At 46.3% G+C, this 23716-nt stretch overlaps 1 protein-coding gene and 1 long non-coding RNA gene across 2 annotated transcripts; one reads left to right on the top strand and one right to left on the bottom strand.

The window, feature by feature from the left end:
• The first annotated feature begins 651 nt into the window (after positions 1-651).
• LOC311427563 lies at positions 652-1329 on the top strand. The gene is made up of 2 exons (XR_014687429.1): positions 652-786; positions 962-1329. It is a non-coding gene; the product is annotated as an uncharacterized lncRNA (long non-coding RNA).
• Positions 1330-11898: 10569 nt separating this feature from the next.
• On the bottom strand, positions 11899-23716 carry LOC311427558 (3-ketoacyl-CoA thiolase, mitochondrial-like). The gene is made up of 10 exons (XM_084504995.1): positions 23021-23716; positions 20101-20267; positions 19003-19131; positions 17714-17830; positions 17125-17272; positions 16256-16431; positions 15285-15414; positions 13770-13840; positions 13498-13652; positions 11899-12554 (listed from the first exon to the last, which is right to left on the bottom strand). The coding sequence occupies exons 1-10, from the start codon at positions 23034-23036 to the stop codon at positions 12470-12472; spliced, it is 1194 nt and encodes a 397-aa protein (XP_084361121.1). The 5' UTR covers positions 23037-23716; the 3' UTR covers positions 11899-12469.

Here is a 23716-nt window from a genome sequence, read left to right as displayed (position 1 = left end):
TTGAGAAACATTTCTAGAGTCAAACACGGGCTTGGGAAGCGATTCATAAAAGGAAAGCGGATCCATATGGACGCTGTACAGCTCAGCACTGGCGATTTAAGGCATAGTTCGTAAAACATTCAAATATATTGAAATGCTGTGATGTGCACAGATTGCTTAGGCTGCTGCTCTTCTGCCTCTCCCAGAGCTACGGCTAGACAGAGGAGCCCAGGTCAGGCCAATGTCATTCTGCACCTGCAAGCCACGGAGCGGATCAGAGGCTCATGAAAGGGACGAAGCTGTGATCTGTGTGCTGTAGTTGTACATCACATCCCTCTCAAACCCAGCAAAGCAGAAAGGAGAGGCTTCCCAGTTGCAAGGAACCCCAAAACGTCCGATTTCACAGCTCAGTTTCTGAAAAGAAAACTTTTGGTAAAAGTTTGACCTTTTACTTAAGCTTCAGATGGCAATAGATGAGATGAACACGCTGTCCCAGGGCCTGCATGTACCTTGTTAATTCAGTTGTTAAAAAAACAAGTGAAGTCTGAAGCTTACGTTTTAGGGAAGGAAAGCACTGTGTCTTTGCAGCAATTCAAGTTAAATAGTAACTAGCCTGAAAGCTTCCTCCATTCCTTTGGGACCTTTCTCCAGCCACCGCAGCATTCACGGTCTGTGCAAGGTTCCGGGGTGAGGCTGCACGAAAGGAGGATGTTTTTGCCTTTTCTGAAAGGAAATTAAACAATTTTGTTAACAAATTAAAGAATTTTGTTAAAGCCTGACGGTCTAAATTACAGCAGATGACATTAGGTAATGCTTCTTTCTGGGGAGACAACTTTTCTCTCCCCCTCTCCCCACTTTATTCCAGACACACTCTGAAACACAACTAAAATCCTAAAACTTTTAACTTTTGACATGCTTCTCGAAAGCCTTCAGGATCCTGGTGTATCATCCTGATTACTCAAGTTAATACGTTTTTTCCCAGGCATCTCAACTGAGTCGATTTCCTCCCTCCTCTGCAGCCAGAAGGAAGATGGTACCAGGGGTCAAAGAGGAGCAGAAAGTCCCAAGGATGGGCGGATGGAGAAGAAAAGGATGTCTCCACTCTAGCTATCCACTTTGAGTAGGATGGGACATTCACGATACATGACAGACTTGATATCACATGGGAAAGGTCACTCACGTCCCTGGTTTTCCCATTCTGCATTTGCACAACGTGGTTGGCTTCCGAGCGAGCTGTGACCATGTCACTTCTTGCAAACTGCAGTCCTATACTGACATCTTTTGCAAACACCCACTTCATTCCACAAATGTCATTAAAAAATAAAAAAAAAAAAAGAAAAACACATTAAACTAACTGAGAGTAATTTAATTGAGAGGTCAGCGGGGTGGCAGAGCACGCACATGGCTATTTTTCCAACTACTCACACGCTGGAGAAAATCCCTGTTTACCCCATATCAGCAAGCCTCATCCATTAAAAAAGACCAAAAATAACCAGACGAAAATAGAAACAGACTCATTTGCTCATCACGACGTTAGGGTCAGTCCCTATCCTCTTGAGCTCTTTGTCATCAACCTTGCAGAAGCCAAACGTGTCTGCAAGATGTGATTGCAGTCATCTGCGTGTGATTAGCAGTTGGGCAATGCCAGGAGCCATCACGATACCTCATCCAGCACGTGTTTGAGAGCCTTGAACGCTGGTCAGTGTTCCCCAGTTGCCATCAGCCCATGGCGAGGAGATGCAGCAAGGCAGCTCCTGCACCTCGAAGCCTAACCACCTCCTTATGAGCTAATACAAAAAAAAAAAAACAAAAAAAACCCGAAACAAACCTTTTTTATCTTAAATGTAAGTACCTTATCACTGATTACCAGCGCTATCTTCTCAGGCCATTCCCTGGCTTTGATTTGCTGTAATTCACCTGCGAGATAAGTCGGTCAGGGAGCTGAATCAGCTAAAAGGTATTATACACCCATGTGCTTTTGAGAAAAAAACGAAACGCAGGTGTCTCAACCAAGGTCAGGCTTTCCAGCATGCACAGATACCATAAGGCTATCGGGCTCCTGAAGGCAGTGTGCATTGCAGGCTTTCCTAGAAGCCTTCTCCTCGAATTTGGTTGCCGGGCCATGGCTATTTCTGGCTGTTCAATAGGAGACAGATAGAAGCAGGAAAGCGCAGTCTGGATTTCATCCTGATCAAGCACGCCGCGTTACCACAAGCTTTGCCTGCTCGGTTCACTTCAGAGAGGCTGCGAGGGAGCGATGTGCTTCAACACAGGCAGTGGTTTTTTCATAAAAAGCAAGTATTTCAAGGAAACCTTCCAAGGCAGCGAGCTGGACATGCCAAAACATGAGGCGCGCTGGACACCGCTCCCCGCTGCGGCCTGCCAGCTCGCTCCTTCTCCAGCCAGCTGTTTTACGAGATGACAAGTTTTTCCAGGCACCAGGCTCGAATTTAGGAGCAGTGGTCAAGCAGGCAGCGAGACACACAGCTGGTTTCATTGTCAGGATAGCAGCAGACACACATCTTCCTGCCCGCAGAGGCTCGGGACCCACGCTGTCTGGGCCTCAGGTCTCCCCATTGACTCAGACCAATCGGCCTCGTTCCTAGAAAAAATAAAAATACTACTAATAATGAACTTTGATGGGATTCAGAAAGGAAGAGCCCACCCCAGAGCTTGAGAACTGTAAATAAAGGTACAAGAGGGAAGAAATCCTGCTGATCTAGGTGCATTTTTTCTACCAGCCCACCACCGCACAGCAGCTCTGAGGGAACTCCCCTCCGCCTCAGGATGGACCCTTTCATCCCTCCCACCACGTCCACCACCCTAAATATTGACTTGTTCCTCAGGTGTGGCTGACTCCTGGCCTCTCTGGAGAGCCACCACGTGCTCCAAGAGCCGTTGGTGACCGTTGCTTTCCAGTCATTACGCTGGCAATAAAAACGGAGAAAGCCCATAAAAGCTGAGGGGAAAAAAAATCCACCTCGAGTGCTGGCTCAGCCCAGGAAGGGGCAGGAGTTATATCGGGCTCAGATCTCGGCCCAGGCTCGCTGCCAGGCACAAAAAGCTTCCTGCAGACCTAGTGTGGAGATAAAACTTCGTCATGGCTTGGGCCCGGGTCTAAACTACCTCCAAAGGGGCCTCAGGAACCCCTGTGCACTGATAGGGGATCATGGCTGGCGTGAGGTGGGCCAGGCAGCCAAGTGTCTTCAGGCCCCAGAGTTAGGCAGCAGCTTGTGGGGGCTGAAACTTGTAGGATTAGGCTCTGAAGTTCACCCAGATCCCATCACAGATCCCATTGTGGTGGGTCGCTCTCTGGAGCAGGACAACTTCGGGCTGACCAGCGTGTGAGCTACAAAAATCGGTCTCCACCTCCAGCACCCAGCCATTTCCTCACCTCAAGCCAGGGACCTAGGCTGGGTGCCTCAGTTTCCCCGCCTGCTACGGGAGCCCAGAAATCTTCTGGCGAGAGTACTGCCACGCGTGAGAAGCAGGGATCGTCGCAGCGTAAATATAATCAGTGTAAATAAAATCATTTCTCATATCACTCGTGGCTTGCTTCCTCTGGTTGGCAGGAGGTGGAGCCTCACCGCGGGGAGCCCCGCTCACGCCACTGCTGTTCTGGGACACGTCGCTCGATTCGCACCAGCCTCCTACATCGTGTTTCTTTCAGGACTGCAACAAAAAAAGAGCGTGGGAAGCACGGAGGGAGCAACCCACTGATCTACGGCGCTCCGAAAAATCCCGTCGTGCTTGCTCCTTTCTCCCTTGCCTCTGCTCCTTTGTAGTCGTGACCTCCCCCCTGACGAGGCCAAACTTCTCCTTGATGGTATTTCAGAGCTGACCAGGGCACTGCATGAAGAATTAGCCAGAACACAGCATGCTTTGTTAAAACACTGATTTTGACGTCTGTAAATGGGGCAAGGTTCCTGCTCAAACCCCTACACCCATCAGCAGGTACGGACCAAGCGCACGTTCCTGTGTAACCCAGGCTGCATTCCTCCACCCCAGCCTTCCCAGAGAAATTTAATTGTGTAAAGTGAAAAATCAAACCATATTTTGCAGGGCAAGGACTCCTTTCATCCCTTCCAGCAGGCACGGGGTTTTCATGCTGTCTCTTCTTACTGCCAAGGATCCCAAACAAGGCCCAACATCCCACAGCACAAGCTGGCAGTAGCTCCAGACCCCCCAAATCTCATTGCTCTGTTTTCCCTGATGTTCCTTGGTCCCTTACCTTTTCAGAGGTGACACTAGATGGTCTGGATGAAATTTAACTGGAAACCTTCAGGAGAAGGTAGCAGTGACTTGCAGATCACACCACTACTTGGGGGACTTCGGTATCTCCTGTCAGCATCTTGGTTGAGGCACCAAGCTCTTTAGATACCACCTGGTGCATGAGGTGGAGAGAAAAAAAAGGGCAGAGAGGTCTCATTCACCTCTTGCTTTCCTGTCGAGGGTAAAGCACTCTTGAAAAACACTTTTCAGACACTGACTGCTGCTATCAGGGTCATCCTGGGGCTTTGTGTACCAAGAGATGGACATCTTGCATGTCCCATGCTTGGGTCAACCACATCCTCAATGCAAAAAGAAAAATCAAGGTTTGACCTGAGGCAGTAAAGAAGAAAGCAAAGGAAATATAAAAAAAATGAGGGGGAGGGGAGGAGGATCAGAGGCTAAAGGGCAGCCAGAGCCTCGTACAAAGCACTCCTCTTTCTTTTTGATCTTGTTCTTGGTCAAGAAGATCCTCCCCACTTCTGTCCAGTCCCACATCACATTAGGGTCTCCTTTCTTGAGGGGAAGAAACACAACACCAGACATTTGCAGGGGAGCTCTGCTCTCACACAAACCTGAATAAGGGGCACATTTTCAAAGAGGCCAGCCCCTATTATGTCCCGAGCCAAGGATGCGAGAGGGCCCAAAAGATCTGAGGGCTGCCTGCAGCTCTGCAATACGCTTTCCGCGTAAATATAGACGAGCAGTTTAGGGCCCCTCTCGTTCCCACCACGCCCCGGTCTCCCCGATCATATAACAGTGCACATTCCTTCCTCATCAAAGAGGTGTTTGCAAAGTTTGGGACCAGAAGTGTGCTCAGCAAAGCGCCGGGGCCGGTGGGTGAGAAAATCTGAGCACAGCGCACAGGGGTAACGCTCCTACCGTGCCCAGAAAAAGTTTCCCGTATCATGTATCCACCTGACACCTTCGTACAGCTGGGGTCTTACTCTCAGATGGGGTTTTAAGTGCAATACTAATCGAATTTCAGCTGTTTTTTTTAGGGAAGGGAGGCTTGCAGGAGTAACCGAGCACATCTCTGCTTTGGTCTCCTTAGTTTGAGTCTGTAGTCAGCGTTGACATCTCTTTCTTGGGGTTCCTCATCTTATCAAGACTTATAAACGGCAGACATTTACGGTGGACTATGGTTTATGACATTTTTATTTATATTTGTATTTATACCTCACGTCCTGTGCCATCCTTCAGCGCGCTCAAGTCCTAAAAAGATGCTGGCAAGACCAAACACATCTTAAGAGTGGTTAGTAGGTTCAGATGAAAAACGTGAGCCCCTAACAACTGCTAGGAAGCCACGAGGTCCTGCCAACTCCAGTGTTTTCACATCCTATTTCCTTCATTACCTACAGATTTGCATACGTATTTCCTGCATTCCTGCATGAAGAGTGCCCGTTTCCAAGAGCTTTGACGCACGCTTCGTGCCACGGGGTTAAAGACGGCAAGAATTAAGGAGTTTTAGGTCCTAACACTTTGTGCAAGCAACGACGAGATCCAGCTCTGCCCAACGTTGGAGCAAGCTTACTTATTAAAATTCGGATCTGATTAGAAAATGGATCAATGCAGGCCGTGACCTCTTACTTCAGACACAAGACTGCAAGGTGTAACTGTACAGATGGGTAGAAACTGGGGATAATTTTCATTCCTGTGTTATTCACTGTCTTGTTTCCCTCTGTGGTTCATGCCTCAGAGGCAGCAAAGGCGACTAGTACATGGGATTGTTCTTGTTAATGAGTGAACGGGAAAGAACCCGGAACGGCGCTCCGCTTCCAGACAGAGCTGCAGGGATTGGCACTGAGAAAAACCCTCTTTGAATTCGCTTTGGTTGAGAAATCTCGTGTAGACTCAGCTTTTATCTCACCCAACAGTGCATTCGTCATTTTAGCAGGCACACGTACCTGTGAGAACCAAGTAGGGTTGCGAGCACGCCGCCACTAAGGGCCTTATGTCATGTTGTGATGCTCCAACCCGTCCCTTCACACAGAAATACCACGCTGCTGACACACATCTAAGCCCAAGGCATCCAGGATCACTCGGAGATCTTTCCCTTGCAGTTGTGATGCTCCTGGCAAGGCGACTCAATGCTCTGCTCCATACCTCCTGGTTGTGGAGATGTGGTTTGGCTTCCTTTTCCGAGAAGCAGCGACGACGAGAAGCTTGCAGATTTCCTGTTGGGGCATCTATCAAGAAGGAGTGACTTGTTTCCCTTCCGTATTTTCTCATTTATTCACACTGAACACTCCCCTGCGCTCTCTGTCTCTGCTCATTCAAAAAAAGACCATCACGTGCCATCAAAGTGGCAGCCCCGAGTTACATTTGCATCATTTTAAACCAAAATAATCCTGCCTGCTGAGAGGAGAGTTCAATTCTTTATACGACTTCAGGATTTCTTTAGGATCCTATCGTTACCATCGATAGTTTCTGAAATTATTTCTATTTGAAAATAGTACACGTAAGAAATCACAAGTCACACTCCGGGCATTATTAGGAGGTCTCATTTGAAGCACGTACCTATAACAGTCCTAATAAAAAAAACCTTTCATTTCCATGAAGAGATTAATTATTTCTAATTATTCCAATTAATTATTTCAAGTTGAATTCAGTTTCACTTAACACACAGAGTGCTTAGATACTACAAGGCTCGATATTTTTAGCTACCTCTTTCTGTCCTGTCTTCATTCCTTTTTCTCCCAACAACCCTTTTCTGAAGGTCCAGGGCCAGAAAGATTTCTCTTTCCTCTTCGTTTCTTCAAACAAGGCAACTTCGTGCATCATTTGGCAGTTCGGCGCAAGCATTTTGTACTTGGATTTCCAGAAACCGAACGTGTTATTTACATTGCCAGTTGCAACACATTTTCTGTGTAAAAGCTCTTAGGTTTCACCAATCACCGCCCTTTTTTTTTTTTTTTTTTTTGGATAAACAGGCGCTGAAGGCAAAAACACTGCTGGGCAGAAAGAAATCGCAGCTGCTCTTGGAGATGCAGATGGACACCGATGGCTTCAGCTGCTGAACTTGCTGGGATTCTGCGATCAGCCCCAAAATTTCAGCTTCCCGGCGACAATGCACAAATTATCTGTCTCCTGGTGGACCTTCGTGGTATCTTTTAGCATGATGTGTTGATTAACCACCAATTTGGTCGGAGAATTAATTGAATTTGGTCCGTTCTGACCGTAGCATTCGGGTGCCAAACTTAAATAGGGGCTGAAACGAACCCAGGGCATCCTCCAGCCTGAGAGCGTTTTTCTTTTGGGGGCCTCTGCCGTGGATGCACACAAAAAAAAAAATACAAAAGACTCTGCACAAAGCTTCTCCTCCCAACCCAAGCACCCTGCAGGACCCCCCCACCCTCTGTGACTTTTATTTGGGGTCTGAAGCATCACCCGTGGGGCCGGTGCTGCTCAGCACCAGCCTGCAAACAGCAGTGGGAGCCCGCAGGTGCCTGAAAACCTTTCGGGCCAGGAGACAGATCTATGGGGCACTGTGGGGTTAGCACCTGGGAGGGAGAAATCCTGGGAAGGAGCCCCAGCTTTTATTTCTGGAGCCTTGCAGAAGCCAGCGTAACGCTTCAAGTGCTTTGTCCGTGTCGTATTTTTCGCATCCAGCTGTCAGGGGAAAGCAGCACACGAGGAGCAGAGCAGGAGCACGGAGGGGAAGGAGCTCATCTGCTTTTTTTTTTTATTATTCTTTTTGCATTATCATCTCAGATGTTGATTTTCCACGCGCCTCGCCAGCTCCACGCAAGCTTTTTTTTTTTTTCTTTTTTTTTTTTTTCCTTTCCCCTTCCAGCGTTTCATTGAGAAACAAAGCTCAGCCGCGCAACCCTGCCCCTGCTGAAGCGTGGAAAGAGCCCGGGCTGGCCGCTGCTGAGTGCTGCTATTCATCTGACTAAGCAGCGTTTGACATTTCGGGCTTGCTGGGTCTCAAGTTTCCCTCTAGCAAGATATGGGCTGACTCGGCAGCAGCCAATCTCGGGCGGAGGCTGCGGATGATGCCGGAGGGAGGAGAGGTGCACACACATCCCGACAGCAGGGCACGGCCAGGCTCCTCCAGGGAGCTGGGCGAGCGTAAGATCCAGCGAGGCTGCCCTCAGTTGCACCTTTTGGGGAAGTTCTTCAGTTATTCACCCTCATTTTTTTTTTTAATTATTATTTTCTCGCTCGCCTGCGCTGGGTTTTGCTTTCCTTCACCCATTTTACCAGAGCCGTTTCGAGCCGTGTGACAAGGGCAGCGCTTTCCCAACTCGGCCCGAGCTTGGTGCAATCTAAGCGGCAGCATAAAGGGAAATCCTTTATGCGAGCCGCTGTTTCAGAGGGAAAACCATCAGTTAAACGGGACCTGAAGCTGTCCCAAAAGCCACAGCTTGCTGAACTGGCTGAGCAAAGAGGCCGAGTTGAATCCCCGACTCACAACACGATGGAGAAGGTCTGAGCAGACACCAAGACCCCAATTCGAGTCTTTTGGGAGGTGTAAACCACCAAAAAAAAAACTCCTCTCCGTGGATTTCACTACCCAAGCACGATGGAGCCAGCTGGGAGAAGCTGGCTGTGAAGTGCTCATTGCCTAAAGCATTAGGTACAATTTGACAGAGAAACTTGGTGGTATTGGGAAGATCTATAAAAATCCTAAAAGCTTTGCATCCTTTTTCTTAGCCCCGTCCGTTTTCCTTCTCTCTGAACAAGCCCAAACCCCAAACGTGATCCAAAACAAACCAGGGGAGACTCCGCTTCTCCAAGAAACAGTTTGTTCGGGTCACGCCGTTGAAGCCTCGAGCAACGCCTCCCTAACCCAGCATCTCCACCCTCTCAAAGGCTTCGTGCTCACGGGGATCAAGCACACGTCTGAAAGGAGAAGGAAGAGGTTAAACCCGGGAGAAAGAACGTGACACACAAGAGTGAAGTCGATCAGAGCACATCGGGCTCAAAATTTGTGGCTTAAGTGGTCACACACCAGTGAGAGGAGAAAAAAAGGAAATAGGACATTTTTACGTGGCAACGACGCCGAGCTGCTTCTCCTCCATCCCACGGAGTCACCGCCACTCCCCCTTTGATCCCAGGAGAGTCACAGCCAAATCATTCCCACCCCCAAGCCAGGGATTTCGGCTGGAGGTACACAGGTGGGAGCAGCACGCCTCAAACGCTTCGGGTTTGATTGGATCCCAAATGAGTCTCGGGGCATCTCTTTTTAGGCCCGCGCTCGTGGTTTTCCCGGCGCCTCGGGTTTTCACCTTGCCCCAAGCCCCAGAAACTGGGCAGAGCAGAAAGGGCAGCCACTGGGGGCTGTTTTCTTTAAAAAAAAAGCGTAATTTTAGCTTTGCCTACGTGGGAAACTTCAGCCTTGCGACTCCCGGCAGCACGATTTGATTAATGGTCAATTTAATCCAAATATCCCATAAATAGGGCTTCTCGGCGCTCTGCTCTCTCTTATTTCAAGTTTTTTTTCCTCTGTTTAAATTATCTTCTGCTTCACGCTCTCTCTAGACCTTGCAAAGCCCTTCTCAAAACGCCAGAAATTAAAGAATTAATGAATTAAAGAATTAATGAATTCACATGGGTTGTCAGGCAGCAAGAATAAATAAAATCAACAGATTTTTCCCCTTCTTGCTGCTTTTTCCTCCCCCACAGTGGACAGACCAGAGGTACCCCATGCCCCACGGCACCGTGCTCTGCAATAAAAGGGGAAAAAAAGGGTTTTTGGGATGCTGGCTCTTGCTCTACCCATGAGAGGTGCTGAGCGATTGCATCACTTGTTTTCTTTGACTCTTCTTCTGCTTCTCCTTTGCTTGTTAAAGGATTTTTATCTCAACCCACGGATTTATTTTTTTTTTGTTGGTTTTAGCCTTCCGTTTTCTCTTCCCGCATCCCACAGGGGGCAAGAAGGGAGCGAGCGAGCGGCGATGTAGCGCTTAGCTCTCTACCGAGGTTAACCCACACCGCTTCCCTCTACCTCGAGACAGAAATTCAGCCTGCCTGTTGCTGATTTCTAGCTTAGGGACCGCAAAAAACCCACGGGCTGGCACAGAAGCTGTCTTCAGCTTGTCATCTCGAGCTTCCGTGCAACACCTCCCCGCCTCGCTGATCTTCCCGGCGATTAAAGCTGCGGTTTCACAATCCCGAATGCCCCATTTGGGCAACTCCCGATCTCCCAGAAAACAGATCCCGGCCAGCTGGGGTGGGAACACGCAGCCCTGCTTCTGCTGCAGCCGTGTAAAAAGTGTGCCCACCGGAGGATAACCAATAGCTGCTCCGCTGGAACACCTGCCGAGATGAATTATCACGCTGGCATTTTCAGATAGCTGAGGTTTAGCAACCCGAGCTTACACCCGATCCACCCTGCAATTCGTTTGGCTTCGTATTTTCTATTTGTATTTTGACCTGGCGTTGCTAGACTTGCATTTGGATTTGTTCTTATAGCCTTAAGAGGCAACATTTTAAACGTCTTTATCTTTTTAGCTCGCTTTCTACAAGAAATATTTCTCCGTTATAAAATTAAAAACGACGATCACGTGTAATTCACATTTAACTCGCCTTCCCCTGTTATTAAACCCTCAGTTTGTGAACTCAGAAGGATTAATTTCCCCTCAGACCCCTCCTCAGCATCCTCCTAGCCCGGTCAGGCTGGAGAGGTGAGGAAGAGCCCTGCCCAGCATCACACCAGACGGAAAAATGTCTGGATTTAGACTCAGGACAAGATCATGAGGAATACTGTCACAACGAGGTGAGACCTGCCTGAAATCGTGCACTTAAAGAGCCTCGAAAATCGATCTTTAGATCTGTCGTGTCTAAAATGCACCACCCAGCGGCAGAAAGCTGTAGCTACATTCATCAGGAAATCACATTCATCGCAGCTTTCCCGACAAACGCTCCCTTTTCTCACTCATTTCGAGGATAAAAATCAGCGTTTTCGTTACAACTCGCCGCGCAGACTACTCACAAAACCGAAGAATCTCTCTTCATCTCTCTTCAAACCGACACTGAGCTTGAAAATCTTGAAGCTGTGGAAGAAGTTGAAACGGATTAGAAATATACCACACATTAAGTCCCAGGAACTTCATGGGAAAGGATTTCACTTTCACTTCGGTGTGACAAAGCCCCCCGCAGAGGCTCTTCCAGGAAAGGGACGGGATAAAAAAAGAATGATATGGGAATAAACAGCGGGCTTACGCAGCAAGGAAAGGGTTCCAGCAGGATGTACGATGATGATCTGTGCTGGTAACACGCTCGTCTTCTGGAAAATGGAGTGTCGTGAGCCATTTGGGAGGAAAAAAAGACACTGTGTGAAACGAGGATCTGGTTTGCTGCCTTCTAGCAGCCGTTTTTTGGAATCCACGTAAACAGCACGGAGTATTTCTAGTCGTTAAAGAAACTGGATCCGTAAAAAACCTTAGGAATGGGGATCAGCAGACTTTTAACTGGTGCCCACCAATTCTACCACCACTTGCCTTGACCCGAACTTGCTGCTCGTCCAGCCGTTCTGCTTCTGAATGGCCTCAAATCTTTCCCAAGGCAGCGGAGCGGCAGGAAGACGTCGTATTTCAACAGGGGGTTGAGGATGAGATGAGCTAAAATAGTAGCAAAGATTTTAGTTTACGTATCACAGGACGGCGATTTGCTTTTCAAACAAATTCACCAACACACGCTGAGCCCTTTCTCATTACGTTTATTGTTCTTTTAAGAGGCACAGTGACAATTTCAGCTTCCCCTCCTTTTCTTTGACCTTGCAAAATAGCAGGGTACAGCTTAGAGCCATCGATCTACCATCAGGATACGCTTCAGATGGTCTCCAATTAAATTTTCACATGGCCTGATGATAAAAGAGGCACACGTGCCAGACAGCAGCAGCAGCTGAAACAAGAAAAAGTTAAAGCAACACCGGCTTAACAAAGCCGCACTGCTATTTTAAGGCAGGTTTGGTGAAAAGTTTGACAGGCGATTTCCCCAGGAAACGAAAAGAATTTTGCCTACGGAAATCGAATAAACTTGATTGAAAAGTGGCTTTTAGAAAATACTTCATCAGTGCGAAATTACACGGGTACTACACTTTCTTTAGGTACAAAGACACGACTGAGTCTTCTCGTTCCCAATCCAGACTTCTCAGCTGTTCCTCAGTCTTGCAGGAATACGTGAAGGGAGGCAGCGGTGCTTCGCTGTCACAGAAGGCAGAAGTTTTCCACTGAATTCGTAATTTGGGCGACGCCGAAGTCCCCAAAATCCCTCAGGCGGTGTTCTCAATGAGCAGGGCGATGCCTTGTCCACCTCCAATGCAAGCTGAGCCAACCGCGTATTTCCCACCACGACGCCTGGACAGAAAACACGACGGTGAAAATGGCTTCCATTTAGGAAACCACGGTACCTGTGGTCCCCATTTTACAAAGAGAAACCAGCTACCAACTTTTCAAAGGCACTAATAACGAGATTTTCCAACCTTCTTTTTCTAGGGAAATATTACAAAGCCTCAGCTGCTACTGAAATATTTCCGTAGAAAATATTTTCTGCATTTTTTTTCCTGTAGAAAATATTTCTGGGTCTTTTCCACCTAAAAGACAGCAATATTATACTGCTCTTAGGCGATTTTTACTGCGTGTTGAAACCTTAAGTATCCCCTAATGCCATTCCTTTCTGTTTTGTATTCCTAACTCATAATTTTATGGCCGAGGTGGTCTTTGAAAGCTAAGTTTTCTACGGCCAAACTCAAAACGTTTTTTTGCAAGCTGTAAATTAATTCAGGTTTTGTGGTTGAATACTAGTGTAGGTACCAGCGAAAAGATACTGGGATCTCTGCCCTGAAGGGAGGGGAGGAGGAAGGAGAGAAAATAAAGGGAAAATTCAGATTAAAATGGTATTGAGCGTATCAAGCAAGCCAGAAGAGTCAGCATTTCTGAAAAATGGGTTAAAGGAGAAGGAGGGCGATGGCAAAGCCTCTTAAATGTAGCCCGTTAAGAAAGGGACAGGCTTTGATCGAGGCTGTTTCAATAAGGGAAACGTCCCCACTGACTGCTGGAGGCTTTGGATCAGAAGTAGAGGAAGGAAAAAACCAGCTGCAATGATGAGAATGGAATAGGAGGCTGGACTTGGACTGCAGGACACAGGCAACAAAGAGGTACACACTTCAGCGATGACAATTTTAAGCCAGTGGACTGGAAGATTTTAGTCACGCAGTCAGCATCTGTGCTCCAAATCCCTTGCAGGCATGAATACACCAGCCCTGCATTCGTTACCAGTAGCTGTGGGCTACACACGCACCTTAATTCATGCACCAGGTGAGCTGTGATGCGTGCTCCCGAAGCACCCAAAGGATGACCGATAGCGATGGCGCCTCCGTTGACGTTGGTTTTTTCAGGGTCGAGGCCCAGCACTTTCTCGACAGCCAGATACTGAGGTGCAAACGCCTCGTTCACCTAAAAGAGCAGAGGAACGACAAAATCGCTTGGATCTGTTCAACTGGCCACTTGTACGAGGGGAGTGTTCCTGCTGAAAAGATCAGTAACCTCACCGTTCACCTTAAATCCTCTTACCTCTATCAAATCCATGTCCTTCAGGGTCAGCCCTGCTTTCTTCAGCACCTCAGTAATGGCAGGCACAGGGCCTAGTTGGAAAATCAGGTGCATAGTTAATTAAATTAAAAATAAATAAAGCCTCATAAACATGCTGTATGTCAGATAGCTTCACAAAGCCTCATCAGATTCCCTCCCATGAGCTGCTGTGGGGCCAATAAACCCTAGATAAGGCACTCACCTGCTTTATTAGGTGGCAAGAGAACTCCAAAACCTAAAAATTATTTGGCAGCCTCTTCAAGAAACTGCCAAGGAAAGTTAGGAGTGTCACTAGGGCTGCACAGCCACATTGGTGAACGTGTGCTGAAGTTTCAAGTCAAGAGGACAGCATCCCATGACAAATAAAACAACTTTTCCAGGTATTTCTCCTCTCCAGTACTCATGGCTTCAGTTTTTTCCTTCCTCAACACTTCAGTCCCCAAAAAAAGAAAAAGGCAGGCTTTCTGGGGCTTGGTGCTCATGTGTTTAGTGATGCTAGAAGGGAGCTGATCATTAACGAGTAAAACCCATCCTAAAATGCTTTTTTAAGTATCTCACCACCAAGAAATGGCGCTGAAAATTCATAGCTCAGGAATAAAAAAAAAAAATAAAAAAAAAAAGGGGTAAAAATGAGTAAATGTTAAGAGACAGAAAGGTTAAAAAGAAGAAAGGGCCCGGGTCAAAGCTCGGTGGATCATTAGAAAGACTCCGGCTTCATGCTAGACCCTGGATGTGTTTCATGGGTTGATTTCAGGATGCTCATTATGTGTGAGAGAAACGGGAGGGTCTCATGTGGACAACACAAAGATTCTTAATGACAGCCGAGGAGACCAAGCTTCCCACCCCCCAACCTCCCCTTTTTCTTTCTGAAATAATGAATTCTCTCCGAGATTGTAAGGCCGGGCTCCCTAACGCCATCAGTATGTGCAAAGGCAGCCGCTCAGTCTGAGCTCCTCTGTTCTCAGATCCGTCGCTGTCATGGCTGTGAATCTCTTCTGGCCTTTTTTGGGTTGCTGGGGACAAGCCGGGGCGTTAAGCAGCGCAGATACGAGCTGTTTCTCCGTCTGATTTATGAAGTTTTTAAACCGGGCTAAAAGAGTCGCCTGACCTACCAAGAATGGCCCGGTTTCGAAAGCACAATGACAGCATGAAGTCGAGCGAGAGAAACCCTCCCTCTACATTTGCTTTGAAGGTTGGCTTCGTCAGATAGCCCGAGCGAGAAAGCAAACCTGACAATGCTTCATTTGCATCTCTTCTGGCACATGAAACCAGCCAACAATGACTTCTCTGCACAGAAAGGAAAAGCAGTGCTGGGATACAAAGCTGTCTACAAACTGAACAGAAGGGAAGAATCCCGGCGTGTCTGGCTCAGCTTGGAGGGTTTGTTTGCGTTAACAGCGACTTGGTTAGAAAAGAAGCCTTCTTAGGATGCCCAGCGCAAGAAGAGCTTGCTAGATGCTGTAAAAAAAGGAGAAAATGTGTTTTATTACAACTTACCGATGCCCATTATGGAAGGGTCACAGCCAGAGGAGTGATAAGCTACAACTCTCGCCAGAGGAGTGAGACTGTGCTTTTTGAGGGCCGATTCGCTGGCAACGATGACTGCGCCGGCTCCGTCACACACCCCCTTAGAGCGAGGAGAGAAAAGCATTTTTAAGGGAGAAAGCACAAATTAAAAGAAAAAAAAAAAAAACAAACACATTTTAAACTAAATATGCCCCTCAGAGAAAAAACAAAACCCACTTTCCGTCTACAAGGCTATTATTAACACTTAATGCACAATTATTTTAGTGTTTATTCAAAACATACCACAGTCTTTCACTATTCTGCCGACTGTCAAAGCAAAGTTGATTAATTTTATTAAATATAGACGATAATTTTACTATTTCAGACAAGTAAAATACATTTTTGCCACCTCAAGTCTTCCTCATACTGGAAACATCATTCTGTAGATTTGCAGGGACCCTATTAAGATTAGAAAACCTAAATATCATTTCCTATTAATGATACGATGCAGACACCCATCCTTACTGTGGCCACCATCTATTTTGGGCAGGAATTGGGATTATAATCTCACTGTGGCCCAAAGAACATTAATCAGTTGATGAAGGTAATGACTGTAAGAGGAGCTGTTCCTAATGACACGCTGCTAAGTTCTCAGTCTACCCTGAGTAATAAAAAAGTGTGGTTTGGGCTGGAGAGGATCCTAATTGTGGCACGAAGACAAGCAGCAGCGTGCCCTGGAGGATAGTGGCTGGTTTTTAAAGCAGATGTTCAGCAAGCCTCGCCCCGAAAAGAAAATAAAATGGCTAAACCCACACAAACATTGCAAATATAAAAAAAAAAATCAGAAATCCTTTTCACCAGGAGACACTGCTGCGGCTCAGAAAAGACACAACGACAGTGACAACAAATTTGGAGCCCGCTAAAGGTGACACTTCCTTAAGCCAAGGCTTGGACGTACTCACTGAAGCATTCCCAGCCGTGACCGTCCCATCCTTTTTAAAGACGGCCGGGAGTTTTGCCAACTGTTCCAGAGTGGTCTGGGGTTTCGGGTGCTCGTCCTTTTGCATGCTTTCTTTCCCTTTCTTTGTTTTCACTTCCACCGGTGCCATCTCAGCGTTAAAATGACCAGCTTCTTGAGCTGCGACCACACAAAGGAAAATAAAAGACTGATAAAAAAAATGAAGGATATGATTGCCTTTTGCTCTGTTTCAGCCAAGAGCTCAGGGAAGCAGATTTGTGCCTTATTTAGTTTAAATAGGCCAGCTGGGGGGTTATTGCTTCTTTGTATTTCTTGGAAACAGGACAAAAACGGTACAAACACATTCTAAAACCTCTCCAAATAAAACCTCCAATATTAAAATATTATTTCAGGTTTCACAGGTACCTAAGATGCCCATAAGAGCATCTGGCCACATCACCTAAGATTTTATTTGATGCCAATATTCAGGCTACTAAACACTACCTTTTGTTTCCACGGTGTTAATGTGAACTCATGGATTTAAAAACTCTCCAAACTGAGCCACGATTCACTTCGATTCATCCCACAGAGGCAACTCTAAGGGATTTAAATTGCCATTTGGCTACCTCTGATTTTTTTTTTGACAAGTTCTACAAGGTCTTCTTTCCCAACTAGCCACAGGACCTAAAAATCAGCACTATTATCAAAAAAATTGTTAAAAATCAGCACTATTATCAAAAAAAAATCAAAAAAACAAGCGACACCAATCCGCACGAGCTACATAAAACTTACAAACAGGCTGAATTGTTGCTAAAAACTCTCTGAATTTGAGACTGGGATCACAGAAACGCTCCCGTTCCTGAATTTACTAACCAGCTTTGCATCTCTGCTGCGTTTTGAAGGCGTAGCGGTCACAGTCCTCCCGCGTGATGCTGTACTTCGCAGCCAGGTTTTCGGCTGTAACTGCCATGGGTATTTTCACGTGCGTGTCCGTCAGCCCTTCCCACAACGTGTCCTCCAACTGCACGGAACAGCGTTAGAAGACAACCCGAAAGCACAGCAACATTAACATTTATTAATGAGTCTCTTAATTAGCCTGATTTTAAGCTTTTATATTATATAGAGAGCTTTGAGGGGATACACCGAGTGAACTAAGTTTTTGGTCAGAGTTTTATTACGCTTACCTTGGAATAGAAATTCTAATCTTGTTCTGAAAAAGCTACAGAAATGGGATTCTTCACGAAATTATGCAACCCTACTGTTTTAATGATGGAGACTACTGGAGAAATGCTCTGAAGATCTAAATCTGGATAGAATCTCCAGTGATTTCTTTTAGAAGAGTATGGTGTCTGATAACGGCTGATAATTTACATTAATTTAGCTCTAGTGGCTGATAATTTACACTCCTTTTTAAACAAGACTTCATTCACAGGAAAATAAACGAATAAATAAGGTGTTAGACCTTGAGTTCTGCTCCCAATCTGGTTCCGAATCGAATGTTTCGAACTGCGTAAGGAGCCTGGCTCATGTTCTCAGCTCCACCACACAGGACCACTTCGGAGTCATTGAGGCAAATTTCCTGGTAAGAGAAAACCCAAACAGATTTAGGATTTTAAAGTGCCACAAGAAACACCAAACACACACTAATTCACCCCCTGCGTAGCCCATAGAAGCCTTACACTGACCACTAAAAAATTCTGCTTCCTTAAAGTCCTTCACTCAGTTGGACAGTTACAGATATTTCTGTACTGAAACAGAAGCAGGTGAAATTATCCCAATATGCTCTGTAAGTAACTTGTTAATAATTAAGACTAATTGGAGGTAATTTGGGCTGAGATGCTTCCTACAGTTTCTAAACACCCTGTGCACACGTAATCAGTTCTGAAAAGCCTTGTCGTGTGCCAAAAAAACACAGGAACAAGCACCACTGATGAAATACCACCTTGGGTAAAGATCTCACAACCATGCTTGGTCAAAATCTCCAACTGATCTTTTCAGGGTAGCGTGTATAGACCTTCCAGAAAGCCCTAGAAAGAACACTTCGATCGATATTATTGGGAAAAAATCACTCCTCTCGTAATGATTCATTGCTATTCAGACAAAAAAATGTTGCTGCTTTTCTAAAGGAAACTATGAGAAACTTGTGATTAGGTAGAGAGTAAATACTATGATAAAAAAAAAAAAAATGAGCAACACTTCTACGTGGAAAAGGCCTTGTTTGTTAAGCAGAAAAATGTCAAATGAACAATGATGTTTAATTATTTTGGACAACAATCAAGCGTATTTGTTGAAGGAATGGAATAAATAAAGATAAAAAAAATAATCCCCTGGTAAAAGGCATCACGGGAAACATTCAAGGCACACGTTAGGAACTGTGGCAGAGTTTCATGTTTGACAAAGGGTATCGAGTAGTCCAGCAAAAATAAAGAGGAGGTGGATCAGGAGATGTGATTTCAAGCCACTAACGGCTCTCTCATAAATCTCACGCGATGGTCAGCTGCAAATAAGTTGATTTTTTTTGTCTATTTTAGAAAAATGATGCTATAAACTACCTAACCTATGAGATTATGAAGATCTTTGAACACAAACCCAATATGATGCCTCTATCAGTGGTAGCCAGGAGCCCGTAACTCATCTCAAACACACAATAAATGCTTTTACGCATCTCTCAGTTAACAATATGATAAAAGTTACAACTAATACAGAAATACAGGAGAAAACAAAAAAAAAAAAAAACAACACAATTTATACCTGACATCCATTGGCGATGGCTTGGAAACCAGAGCCACAAAGTCTGTTGACGGTGAGGGCTGGAACGGGGACAGGAACTCCCACCCGCAAGCCGACGTGTCGCGCGATGTAAATAGCGTCCGCAGAGCTCTGCAGGCAGAAGAAAATTTAAAAAAATAATTAAAAATTAAAAAAAAATAAGCTAACCTGTGTTATAAACACGTGGTTCTGTGCACAACGCTACCTGATAATGGAAACTGGGGAAAAAACGTGGAACTAAGCCATTTCTGCTGAAGAAGGGGATTGAAAATAGCCCGTTCACAGTTACTTGCACTTAACCAAGTAGAAAATAGACTAAAAATTGAAAATTTACAGGTGAGGGGGAGATGGGGAAAAGAAATATAACTCCAGTGTGAAAAGACTGCTGTTCCTTGTGTGAAAATTAATTACATGATGAAGCAACTTGCCTGTTTTTTGAGGAATAATTCTTACAAAAGCCCAGAAATTTGAGTAAAAGAAACCGAGATGGTAGCCGTGGCTGATAGAGGAATCAAAAGCCACTCTTTTGGCTGCAGATCCTGCAGCCTCCACATCGAAATCTCCTTGTAAAAGCTATGGCAGAGATATTTGGACAGTCAGCCGAGGCGTGCGCCCTTCTAGCTGAAAAGTAAACTCATTCATTTTCCAAAAAATCTCTTCAGAAAGCTCGAGGGAAATGGGCCCAAATCAGTTCCAGCCTCTCGAAAAAATGGGATTTATATAATCGAGTGTAAATTCATCAATGATTTAATGATTTAAGTAATTAAAACAGGAAAAATATAACAGGGATTAGCATCTAGCCATGTAACGAACCTGTATTTTTGGTACAGCCTCACCTGATTTCAACTATTTTTGTGGAACTGAAAGAAATCTAAGCCTTGCTCCCAGTCACGTCACAAAACCATGCAGGGCACGTCCCTAAAACACGCACAGGAAACGCTCCACTACGAGTGCTACTTACCCCTTCCATTTCCACCCCTGTGGTTTATTCTGGGCTGCAAAACAGAGGGAGCTATCTATAGGATCACGCCGAAGAGGACTGAAATAAACCCCGGCTGGCGAGTTTTCCCCGCTACCCACCTGCATGACGCTGCCAACGATGACGCTGTCGATGATCTCAGGGGAGACCTTGCCAGCAGCCAGGGCAGCCCGAGCGGCATGTTCGGTCAGATCGGTGGCCGTGAAGTCCTTGAGCAAGCCCCCGTAGGTCCCGAAAGGAGTTCGCTTCGCCGCAACGATGAAGACACCTGCAAGAGAAGAACGGTCCAGGATCATAAATCCTATCGATATCCTAATCCTACGTTCATCCGGAAAGACAGCATGAAGCCAAGCAGCTCAAGACAAGTAAGATACTGGAGGCAGCAAGACTTTAGACAGGAAAAATATGCCAGAAAAAAAAAAAAAGCTTGAAGACTCCTGGAACACCTCCTTTCCAAGAAGATACTTGGAAAAAGTAAATAATTTGGATATGGGGCAGACAAAGGAGGCTGTCACACTCCACCAGGTATTAGTGACAGGGCACTAAAAGCATAAAAGGAACTTCCATGCAAACCCACGCTGGATACACGTGAAATAATCCGTCCGATGAGGAACTGCTCTTTTACAAATAAAAAAGGCCGTTTCCTGTCTTATAAAAATCAGGAAATTTGGGGCTTGTTGACTGAAACCGTGTCCACAAAGTTGAAAAAAAATAAATAAATTATATTTGTTTTGAATTTGACTCCTTTAACTCCAGAGAAAAAACATTCTCTTACCAAAAACGCAATATTTCCATGATTAATATAGGTCATCTAAGCTGTGTTAGCACCGGCCTTCCAACTTTTAAGTAAATCCAGTTTTAAATGGGAAGGGGAGCCTGTGAAGGAGCACAAACACCTCGGCCAGAAGGAACCTAAGAGGATTTGAGCCCGAGCAAAGCCCTGCACCCTACAGAACGTGGCCTGAGTGCTCGGCACAGCAGCTCTCTGCTTCCACGTGTCGGAACAAGAGGGAGGCAGGCTGTGAACTTTCCCCCAGTTGAACGCCAGAGCTCACGCGCCTTCGCTGCAGCTGCCACGAAACACCCACTGTTATTTTCAGCAGGGCTGGAAGGACACGTGCAGATTTAAGGATGAAGGCAAACAAAAACGTGTGTTCTTTACGTTGCCCGTGACCACCGTCCTGACTGCTTTCAGGTTTTGGTACAGGCTGCACGATCTTTGGCCGGTTTGGTGCTCCCCCATCTCTTGCGTCCGTGGATTATGCAGACCCCAGGCTGCATGATTTCCAGGGAAGGACTTCCAAACTCGTGAAGGTCAAGCTCACTCCACTACAAGGACCTGAATGCAATGCTGGGACCCGAAGCAGGCAGTGCTTATGCTCTGAAAACCAGCTGGGCAATCCCCTGAGCAAGAATTGCAGCTTCAGGGATAAGCATCGATGCCCGTTGACCGAAATCCATTGCCCCCAAGTTTTTTTACTTAGCTTGTACACGTGGGTTTTATTAAAAAAACTACTAACAGATGGAAAATGTGAACTCCCACAGGTGTTTTTGTTCTAAACAAAGATGAGGATGCTTTAACTGATTTATCAGTATGGAAAACAGCCCCATTTGGTATATTAGTGCTTAGCTGCAAGGCTTTGCTGTGAACCAGGTCAAGGACCTGACCAAGCCAAAGAGTTATTCCCCTCCCTTTTGACCAGGAGGTCGGCTGCCCGCTTTATCTGCTGAATCACACACGGACAGCTTTACAAACAGGCCCGGGGTGGGGCAGAACTTTGCCCTTCAACCCTCAGTTGACAACAACAGCGTTTTCTCTTCCAACCCGACCGCTCGCCGCTGCCCACGTTGTCCCCACAGCACCACGGGTCCAAAGCGGGATGGCAAGGGGTAAACGAAGTCCTGTGAGAAAGAGCCCTGCCTTTCATTAGCTCTTCTTAAGTCCCCGTTAATTAGCGCTGTCCTGCATCACCACAGCAAGACTGCCACTCTCTGCTGTTTCCCAAGGTGATAAAAGCGTGATGAAAGCAGAATATTACCAAATCCGTATGGATCTGGAAAGCTTTGGGACTAGGAAGCGAAGGCAGCCAGGAATTCTTATCAAACACTCAGTTCAAGAGACATGTTTTAATCTGGTTTTGTTAACAACCCTCTGCCAAAATCAGACACAGACCTGAAGCCTTCTCTAACCCTCCAGCACTTCTTAAGTGCACGTGGTATGAAAATATTTCTTCTCCAGATCCTATTCTGATGGCCTAAAAAACTTCAGTTTGAGGCTTTCAGCACCAAAACCTCAAACTATGGCTTACCTGTGTGTTATTATATAAATACAGCCACCAAGCAGCAAAGCACTGCCACACAGCCTTATTTCAACACATTTCAATTCTGTTTTTAAGCAAGCTTGGATCCTACAGGCCTCGTTTACCTTATTTGTGGAAGACGTAAAGTTTAAACTACACAGAAATAGTTATTTACACAAAACTCTCGTCAGAGCTGCGGGAGCTTACAACCTGCGCTGTTACTTCATGGACCTCCGTGTATGTTTGTGTGCTGCCTCCACACAAAGTTAAACGTGGTATAATTCTGCCACGGGTCTGCAGATCAGCAGAATTGTGCCAGCTCTCTGGGCTTTATTTGAAATATTAATGTTATTTCCAGGCGTTTATCCACGCTGACACAGGACGGGCAAGACAGCGAGGAGAAAAACTGAAGAAACCATAACAAACCCAAGCAAGACCCACAGAACAACCAACACCCACAACCCCACCACCCCCTCCGCACACAGAAAGGGGCTCAAAAATGCCATTTTCCCTTTTTTTTGCCAACCCCACAACCCACCGAGGGGCTGAGGGACCCAGCCCTTGCTGCACCCCCGCGCTGCCCCCTCGGGCAGGGCAGCGGGGCCAGCCGGTGACACCGACCCCCAGACCCTTTTGGGGAGCCCCCCCAGGTGGCAAGGGGCTTCCCCGGGCCGACACGACCCTGAGGGGACCCCACAAAGACCCCACAAACCCCACTCACCCCTGAGCAGCGCCATGGCCGCCCCGCTCCGCGCCCGCCCTCTGGCAGCGCCGCCCCCCTCGCTCGCACTTTCACCACGCCAAGAGAGGAGGTGCCTGGATGGATTTCCGCGCAGGCGCCGCTTTTTGCTGATTTAATTATTTCTTTAGCTTTATTTGACTTTTCCCCTCCTCATCGTCCCCACGCTTAGGAAAAGGGGAGCGGGGGGTTGCGACCTGAGGCGAATCGGCGGCGGCACAAAATGGCGGGCGGCCCCGTGAGGGGCCCCTAGGGCGCTGCCATCTCTTTTAGCCCATGTTGGTGGCTTTACATGGAGAATAAAGGGTTTTTCCTCTCGGTTTTCTCCCTTTCTGCACCTCGACCTTGCCACTTGGGGTGGGTTATACCCACCGAAGCACCTCACAAATTTCTAGTATTTAGAAAGACACGCTGAGGTGTAAAAAGTGTGGTGGTTGGTGGAACACCTCAGGCTGTCAAAGGGAGGATCAATAAAAAAATGCTTTATTACAAACAAAAACACACCATATGTTCCTTCAGTGAAGGGATTTAAAGCATTTTTCTTCTAGATTTTTCCCATGAAAACTGCGTTTTTTATTCAAAATGTCCTTCTACTGCTTTGCTGATGTAATTCAAATGATTTAATGCACCTGGAGACCAGTGAATGTACCTGTAACCTAACCTTAAAAAAATAAAAAT

The sequence above is a fragment of the Aythya ferina genome (genome assembly GCF_964211825.1).
Source record: "Aythya ferina genome assembly, chromosome: Z".
NCBI lineage: Eukaryota > Metazoa > Chordata > Aves > Anseriformes > Anatidae > Aythya > Aythya ferina.
This window is presented reverse-complemented; position numbering and strand designations above follow the sequence as displayed.

What these genes read in the sequence shown, in the direction of transcription:
- LOC311427558 (XM_084504995.1), bottom strand. An exon ending in TCGTTGGCAGCGTCATGCAG is followed by an intron (nt 19,132 to 20,100) that starts GTGGGTAGCGGG and finishes TTCTGCCTGCAG; the next exon opens with AGCTCTGCGGACGCTATTTA. An exon ending in TCACGGCTGGGAATGCTTCA is followed by an intron (nt 15,415 to 16,255) that starts GTGAGTACGTCC and finishes CCTCGCTCTAAG; the next exon opens with GGGGTGTGTGACGGAGCCGG.